General features: G+C 51.3%; 1 protein-coding gene across 1 annotated transcript; it reads left to right on the top strand.

Annotated features, from left to right (window-relative positions):
* The first annotated feature begins 5873 nt into the window (after positions 1 to 5873).
* On the top strand, positions 5874 to 7505 carry LOC144127789 (uncharacterized). The gene has a single exon (XM_077660696.1). The coding sequence runs from the start codon at positions 5935 to 5937 to the stop codon at positions 7360 to 7362; it is 1428 nt and encodes a 475-aa protein (XP_077516822.1). The 5' UTR covers positions 5874 to 5934; the 3' UTR covers positions 7363 to 7505.
* The last annotated feature ends 1639 nt before the right edge of the window (positions 7506 to 9144 follow it).

Here is a 9144-nt window from a genome sequence, read left to right as displayed (position 1 = left end):
ACTACGAAGTTCGCAAGAGTGGCGGGTCGGGCTAACTGGTGCACGTTTGTCAGTTTTCGCAAGCGCTAACGGAACACGGACAAAGAAGAAACAGACAGGGCGGGCGCTACGAAGTTGGCAAGAGTGGCGGGTCGGGCTAACTGGTGCACGTTTGTCAGTTTTCGCAAGCGCTAACGGAACACGGACGAAGAAGAAACAGACAGGGCGGGCGCTACGAAGTTCGCAAGAGTGGCGGGTCAGGCTAACTGGTGCACGTTTGTCAGTTTTCGCAAGCGCTAACGGAACACGGACAAAGAAGAAACGGACAGGGCGGGCGCTACGAAGTTCGCAAGACTGGCGGGTCGGGCTAACTGGTGCACGTTTGTCAGTTTTCGCAAGCGCTAACGGAACACGGACAAAGAAGAAACAGACAGGGCGGGCGCTATGAAGTTCGCAAGAGTGGCGGTTCGGGCTAATTGGTGCACGTTTGTCAGTTTTCGCAAGCGCTAACGGAACACGGACAAAGAAGAAACGGACAGGGCGGGCGCTACGAAGTTCGCAAGAGTGGCGGGTCGGGCTAACTGGTGCACGTTTGTGATTTTTCGCAAGCGCTAACAGAACACGGACAAAGAAGAAACAGACAGGGCGGGCGCTACAAAGTTCGCTAGAGTGGCGGGTCGGGCTAATTGGTGCACGTTTGTCATTTTTCGCAAGCGCTAACAGAACGCGGACAAAGAAGAAACAGACAGGGCAAGCGCTACGAAGTTCGCAAGAGTGGCGGGTCGGGCTAATTGGTGCACGTATGTCATTTTTCGCAAGCTCTAACAGAACACGGACAAAGAAGAAACAGACAGGGCGGGCGCTAAGTTCGCAAGAGTATCGGGTCGGGCTAATTCGTGCACGTTTGTCAGTTTTCGCAAGCGCTAACGGAGCACGGACAAAGAAGAAACGGACAGGGCGGGCGCTACGAAGTTCGCAAGAGTGGCGGGTCGGGCTAACTGGTGCACGTTTGTCAGTTTTCGCAAGCGCTAACGGAACACGGACAAAGAAGAAACAGACAGGGCGGGCGCTACGAAGTTCGCATGATTGGCGGTTCGGGCTATTGGTGCACGTTTGTCAGTTTTCGCAAGCGCTAACGGAACACGGACAAAGAAGAAACGGACAGGGCGGGCGCTACGAAGTTCGCAAGAGTGGCGGGTCGGGCTAACTGGTGCACGTTTGTCAGTTTTCGCAAGCGCTAACGGAACACGGACAAAGAAGAAACGCACAGGGTGGGCGCTACGAAGTTCGCAAGAGTGGCGGTTCGGACTAATTGGTGCACGTTTGTCAGCTTTCGCAAGCGCTAACGGAACACGGACAAAGAAAAAACAGACAGGGCGGGCGCTACGAAGTTCGCAAGAGTTGGCGGTTCGGGCTAATTGGTGCACGTTTGTCAGTTTTCGCAAGCGGTAACGGAACACGGACAAAGAAGAAACGGACAGGGCGGGAACTACGAAGTTCGCAAGAGTGGCGGGTCGGGCTAACTGGTGCACGTTTGTCAGTTTTCGCAAGCGCTAACGGAACGCGGACAAAGAAGAAACAGACAGGGCGGGCGCTACGAAGTTCGCAAGAGTGGCGGGTCGGGCTAACTGGTGCACGTTTGTCAGTTTTCGCAAGCGCTAACGGAACACGGACAAAGAAGAAACAGACAGGGCGGGCGCTACGAAGTTCGCAAGAGTGGCGGGTCGGGCTAACTGGTGCACGTTTGTCAGTTTTCGCAAGCGCTAACGGAACACGGACAAAGAAGAAACGGACAGGGCGGGAACTACGAAGTTCGCAAGAGTGGCGGGTCGGGCTAACTGGTGCACGTTTGTCAGTTTTCGCAAGCGCTAACGAAACACGGACAAAGAAGAAACGGACAGGGCGGGAACTACGAAGTTCGCAAGAGTGGCGGGTCGGGCTAACTGGTGCACGTTTGTCAGTTTTCGCAAGCGCTAACGGAACGCGGACAAAGAAGAAACAGACAGGGCGGGCGCTACGAAGTTCGCAAGAGTGGCGGGTCGGGCTAACTGGTGCACGTTTGTCAGTTTTCGCAAGCGCTAACGGAACACGGACAAAGAAGAAACGGACAGGGCGGGAACTACGAAGTTCGCAAGAGTGGCGGGTCGGGCTAACTGGTGCACGTTTGTCAGTTTTCGCAAGCGCTAACGGAACGCGGACAAAGAAGAAACAGACAGGGCGGGCGCTACGAAGTTCGCAAGAGTGGCGGGTCGGGCTAACTGGTGCACGTTTGTCAGTTTTCGCAAGCGCCAACGGAACACGGACAAAGAAGAAACAGACAGGGCGGGCGCTACGAAGTTCGCAAGAGTGGCGGGTCGGGCTAACTGGTGCACGTTTGTCAGTTTTCGCAAGCGCTAACGGAACACGGACAAAGAAGAAACAGACAGGGCGGGCGCTACGAAGTTCGCAAGAGTGGCGGTTCGGGCTAATTGGTGCACGTTTGTCAGTTTTCGCAAGCGCCAGCAGAACACGGAAAAAGAAGGAACAAACAGAGCGGGCGCTACGAAGTTCGCAAGAGTGGCGGTTCGGGCTTAGTGGTGCTCGTTTGTCATTTTTCGCAAGCGCTAATAGAACACGGAAAAAGAAGAAACGGACAGGGCGGGCGCTACGAAGTTCGCAAGAGTGGCGGGTCGGGCTAACTGGTGCACGTTTGTCAGTTTTCGCAAGCGCTAACGGAACACGGACAAAGAAGAAACAGACAGGGCGGGCGCTACGAAGTTCGCAAGAGTGGCGGGTCGGGCTAACTGGTGCACGTTTGTCAGATTTCGCAAGCGCTAACGGAACACGGACGAAGAAGAAACAGACAGGGCGGGCGCTACGAAGTTCGCAAGAGTGGCGGGTCAGGCTAACTGGTGCACGTTTGTCAGTTTTTGCAAGCGCTAACGGAACACGGACAAAGAAGAAACGGACAGGGCGGGCGCTACGAAGTTCGCAAGACTGGCGGGTCGGGCTAACTTGTGCACGTTTGTCAGTTTTCGCAAGCGCTAACGGAACACGGACAAAGAAGAAACAGACAGGGCGGGCGCTACGAAGTTCGCAAGAGTGGCGGTTCGGGCTAATTGGTGCACGTTTGTCAGTTTTCGCAAGCGCTAACGGAACACGAACAAAGAAGAAACGGACAGGGCGGGCGCTACGAAGTTCGCAAGAGTGGCGGGTCGGGCTAACTGGTGCACGTTTGTGATTTTTCGCAAGCGCTAACAGAACACGGACAAAGAAGAAACAGACAGGGCGGGCGCTACAAAGTTCGCTAGAGTGGCGGGTCGGGCTAATTGGTGCACGTTTGTCATTTTTCGCAAGCGCTAACAGAACGCGGACAAAGAAGAAACAGACAGGGCAAGCGCTACGAAGTTCGCAAGAGTGGCGGGTCGGGCTAATTGGTGCACGTATGTCATTTTTCGCAAGCTCTAACAGAACACGGACAAAGAAGAAACAGACAGGGCGGGCGCTAAGTTCGCAAGAGTATCGGGTCGGGCTAATTGGTGCACGTTTGTGATTTTTCGCAAGCGCTAACAGAACACGGACAAGGAAGAAACAAACAGGGCGGGCGCTACCAATTTCGCAAGAGTGGCGAGTCGGGATAATTGGTGCAATTTTTCATTTTTCGCAAGCGCTAACAGAACATGGACATAGAAGAAATAGACAGGGCGGGCGCTACGAAGTTCGCAAGAGCGGCGGGTCGGGTTAATTGGTGCACGTTTGTCATTTTTCGCAAGCGCTAACAGAACACGGACAAAGAAAAAACAGACAGGGCGGGCGCTACAAATTTCGCAAGAGTGGCGGGTCGGGCTAATTGGTGCACGTTTGTCAGTTTTCGCAAGCGCTAATAGAACACGGAAAAGAAGAAACGGACAGGGCGGGCGCTACGAAGTTCGCAAGAGTATCGGGTCGGGCGAACTGGTGCACTTTTGTCAGTTTTCGCATGCGCTAACGGAACACGGACAAAGAAGAAACAGACAGGGCGGGCGCTACAAAGTTCGCAAGAGTGGCGGGTCGGGCTAATTGGTGCACGTTTGTCATTTTGCGTGAGCGCTAACAGATCACGGACAAAGAAGAAACAGACAGGGCGGGCGCTACCAATTTCGCAAGAGTGGCGAGTCGGGCTAATTGGTGCAATTTTTCATTTTTCGCAAGCGCTAACAGAACACGGACAAAGAAGAAATAGACAAGGCGGGCGCTACGAAGTTCGCAAGAGCGGCGGGTCAGGCTAATTGGTGCACGTTTGTCATTTTTCGCAAGCGCTAACAGAACACGGACAAAGAAGAAACAGACAGGGCGGGCGCTACGAAGTTCGCAAGAGTGGCGAGTCGGGCTAATTGGTGTACAATTGTCATTTTTTGCAAGCGCTAACAGAGCACGGACAAAGAAGAAACAGACAGGGCGGGCGAAAGCAATTTCGCAAGAGTGGCGAGTCGGGCTAATTGGTGCAGTTTTGTCATTTTTCGCAAGCGCTAACAGAACACGGGCAAAGAAGAAACCGACAGGGCGGGCGCTACGGAATCGCAAGAGTGGCGGGTCGGGCTAATTGGTGCACGTTTGCCATTTTTCGCAAGCGCTAACAGAACGCGGACAAAGAAGGAACAGACAGGGCGGGCGCTACGAAGTTCGCAAGAGTGGCGGGTCGGGCTAATTGGTGCACGTTTGTCATTTTGCGCAAGCGCTAACAGAACACGGACAAAGAAGAAACAGACAGGGCGGGCGCTACCAATTTCGCAAGAGTGGCGGGTCGGTCTAATTGGTGCACGTTTGTCATTTTTCGCAAGCTCTAACAGAACACGGACAAAGAAGGAACAGACAGGGCGTGCGCTACGAGGTTCGAAAGAGTGGCGGGTCGGGCTAATTGGTGCACGTTTGTCATTTTTTGCAAGCGCTAACAGAACACGGACAAAGAAGAAACAGACAGGGCGGGTGCTACCAATTTAGCAAGAGTGGCGAGTCGGGCTAATTGGTGCACTTTTGTCATTTTTCGCAAGCGCTAACAGAACACGGACATAGAAGAAATAGACAGGGCGGGCGCTACGAAGTTCGCAAGAGCGGCGGGTCGGGTTAATTGGTGCACGTTTGTCATTTTTCGCAAGCGCTAACAGAACACGGAAAAAGAAAAAACAGACAGGGCGGGCGCTACAAATTTCGCAAGAGTGGCGGGTCGGGCTAATTGGTGCACGTTTGTCAGTTTTCGCAAGCGGTAACGGAACACGGACAAAGAAGAAACGGACAGGGCGGGAACTACGAAGTTCGCAAGAGTGGCGGGTCGGGCTAACTGGTGCACGTTTGTCAGTTTTCGCAAGCGCTAACGGAACACGGACAAAGAAGAAACAGACAGGGCGGGCGCTACGAAGTTCGCAAGAGTGGCGGGTCGGGCTAACTGGTGCACGTTTGTCAGTTTTCGCAAGCGCTAACGGAACACGGACAAAGAAGAAACAGACAGGGCGGGCGCTACGAAGTTCGCAAGAGTGGCGGGTCGGGTTAACTGGTGCACGTTTGTCAGTTTTCGCAAGCGCTAACGGAACACGGACAAAGAAGAAACAGACAGGGCGGGCGCTACGAAGTTCGCAAGAGTGGCGGGTCGGGCTAACTGGTGCACGTTTGTCAGTTTTCGCAAGCGCTAACGGAACACGGACAAAGAAGAAACAGACAGGGCGGGCGCTACGAAGTTCGCAAGAGTGGCGGTTCGGGCTAATTGGTGCACGTTTGTCAGTTTTCGCAAGCGCCAGCAGAACACGGAAAAAGGAGGAACAGACAGAGCGGGCGCTACGAAGTTCGCAAGAGTGGCGGTTCGGGCTTAGTGATGCTCGTTTGTCATTTTCGCAAGCGCAAATAGAACACGGCAGCGCTACCAGGATGCGGTTCACCGACAATCCTTTCTTGCTTCTTGTGCAGCTTTTCTTGGCCCTGCTAGATCATGCCGGTGACAGAAGCATGCAGCTGCCTTCAAGAATGACTCACGGATCAGACACTGCCGACGTACGCCCACCAGACCAGCTACACGCGCCCACATGGGATCACCGATGGATTCTACAATCAGCGACCACATGCGCAGACCACTACATGCATCTGGGACAAGTGGCGACACCACCAGACTGGGCTATATATTGCCACCCCACGCGCGCGGCGGCCATTGGGCACGGCAGCGCTACCAGGATGCGGTTCACCGACAATCCTTTCTTGCTTCTTGTGCAGCTTTTCTTGGCCCTGCTAGATCATGCCGGTGACAGAAGCATGCAGCTGCCTTCAAGAATGACTCACGGATCAGACACTGCCGACGTACGCCCACCAGACCAGCTACACGCGCCCACATGGGATCACCGATGGATTCTACAATCAGCGACCACATGCGCAGACCACTACATGCATCTGGGACAAGTGGCGACACCACCAGACTGGGCTATATATTGCCACCCCACGCGCGCGGCGGCCATTGGGCACGGCAGCGCTACCAGGATGCGGTTCACCGACAATCCTTTCTTGCTTCTTGTGCAGGTGAGAAAACGCTACGGCGTTTGTATTCGCTCTAACAACCCATTCTTGTTGGTGCTGCCGTGCCCGCGGCTGTTGTTTGATGTTACTGTAAGCTTGCGCAAACTGCTATTGTTGGGGGGTGATATCGAAGCCAATCCTGGACCGGACACAGCTCAGATACTTACGCAGCTTCAAGAAATTGCCTCTGACATAAAAGAAATAAAGGAGAAGCGGCTGGCGGACATAGACAATAAACTCGATGCTCTTGCTAGACTAGAGAAACAGGTCACTTCCTGCCAGGAGCAGGTCGCTCAGATGAGCGAAGTCATAGAACGGTTAGAGGAAAGAATAGACGACTTGGACAACCGAAGCAGAAGATGTAATTTAATTGTCTATGGCCTATCGGAGAGTGAGGAAGAGACCAAGGAAACACTCAGAGAAAGGGTAAATAAAGATATTGTCCAGGATAAACTAGATCTCGACGCAGTGGCCATCGAGCGTATCCACCGTTTGGGGCAGCCTGCTGGAAACAAAATTAGACCTGTTATTATGAAGCTTTTAGACTACAGAGAGAAAGAATCAATACTGAAACGAGGCTTCAAGCTTAAAAATTCCGATCTGTCCATTGGCGAAGATTTCTCGCGGAAAATTAGAGATATTCGAAAAAAGTTGTGGGACAGCGCGAAGCCTAACCGGGACAATGGCGACAAAGTGTCCCTTTCCTTTAATAAATTGTACATTAATGGTCAAGCATTTGTCTGGGACAGTGAAAACGCAGTGAAAGTGCCGTTTGGGAAAAAAAACGACAAAGCAACTACCCGAGAAAGCCAAAACGACAACGTCTCCAGCCCCCGAATGACGCGTCGAAGAGCAAATTCAAAAAAATAAAATTATTGAACATAAATGCCAGAAGTGTAGTGAATAAAGTAGAGCAACTCGAAATTGTCCTCATTGACCAAGATCCAGATATTGTGGCTGTCACAGAAACGTGGCTCTCGAGTGATATTGGTAGTCAAGAAATCTTCCCTCCGAACTACTCAGTGATACGTAAAGATAGGCTTTCCCGGGGTGGTGGCGTTGCGTTATTGATAAAGAACCACTTTTCCTTTATCCCTCTGCCGGACATCCCGGGAGCAGAGGCAGTGTTTTGCAAGATTCTATGTGATGGCGTCAGCATTGTCGTGGGATGTGTTTATCGGAGCCCCTCTTCCGGACATGATTGCTTGAGTGCTGTACACGATTATATGCAAGAGCACGTACGGAACTCTAGACTAATCATCATGGGCGATTTTAACCTTCCGGATATTGACTGGGGTACCTTGCACCATACTGATCCGGCCTCAGATGCACTCATTGATTTAATGCTGAATTTTAATCTATATCAAACAGTCTCCCGTCCAACTCGCATACTAGGCACAGCAAAAAGCATTCTCGATCTAATACTAGTAAGCGAGAACTTCCCAACACACCAGACTAAGCTTGACATAATCGACGGAATTTCTGATCACAGTATACCAGTCTGCGAGTTACCACTCAATATTCTAATAACAACCCGCTCCTCCCAATCGACAGTAAGTAATTTTAATAGAGCCGACGACGCTAGTATAACAACACATCTTGCACACGAGTTTCAGATGTTTACCGAAGCAGCATCTGAAGCAAGCTCAGATGTAAACTCCCTCTGGCTCCAGTTCAAGGAAATCATTTTTTTTGTATATGCAGATATGTCCCCTCAAAAAACAAGCGCGTTAAAACAAAGAACCCGTGGATCACGCGAGAGGTCATTCATGCAAAACGCAAAGTGAAAAGGCTGCGTCGCTCTATTAAGTCCAAAGGTACTAACCCCGACAGAACACAAAAATTAGCCAGTGCAGTTGAAATCTTCAAGGATAAAATGATGAAATCAAAGGAATACTACTTTAGTGTTACGCTGCCTGACTTCCTTACTTATAGCCCACACAGGTTCTGGAACCACTTCCGCAATAGAAACACAGCAGGACACGAACAGACACCAGAGGAAAACAGTGCGAAGGCTAATTACTTTAATGACTTTTTTCAGTCCGTATTTACCACCGATAATGGCGTTATTCCCCAGATGGCAACCACCCGAACTTCAGATATCAGAGAAATAAACATAACTGATGACGGAATTTTCAATCTTCTCTTGAACATCGATACGAAGAAAGCCAGCGGGCCTGATAACATACCCAATGCATTTTTGAAAAGATACGCCGAATGGTGCAGCAAATATCTCGGCATAATATTCCGCAAATCACTTGCTGTGTCAAAACTACCGAATGACTGGAAGCTGGCGAAAATCATTCCGATCCATAAAGGAGGAGATATCAGTAGTGCATCAAACTTCAGGCCCATTTCACTGACTAGCACAGCATGTAAAGTTTTCGAACACATAATCTCAAAACATCTAACAGATTTTCTAGAGCATAATAAGTTGATATCACCTGACCAGCATGGTTTCCGCCGAGGGCTGTCGACTATCACTCAGTTAATCGAAGTCGTTCATGACTTGGCCCTCAGCATTGATACCTGCAGTCAAACTGATATATTACTACTAGATTTTTCCAAAGCGTTTGATTGCGTGTGCCATAACAAACTAATCGCAAAGCTGCAGTGCATGATCGGGCGGGGGGAAGTTCTGGGTTGGATCAA

Source organism: Amblyomma americanum, chromosome 4 (assembly GCF_052857255.1).
Source record: "Amblyomma americanum isolate KBUSLIRL-KWMA chromosome 4, ASM5285725v1, whole genome shotgun sequence".
Lineage (NCBI taxonomy): Eukaryota > Metazoa > Arthropoda > Arachnida > Ixodida > Ixodidae > Amblyomma > Amblyomma americanum.
The sequence above is the reverse complement of the archived record's forward strand: the minus strand, read 5'-3'. Positions and strand labels throughout refer to the sequence as shown.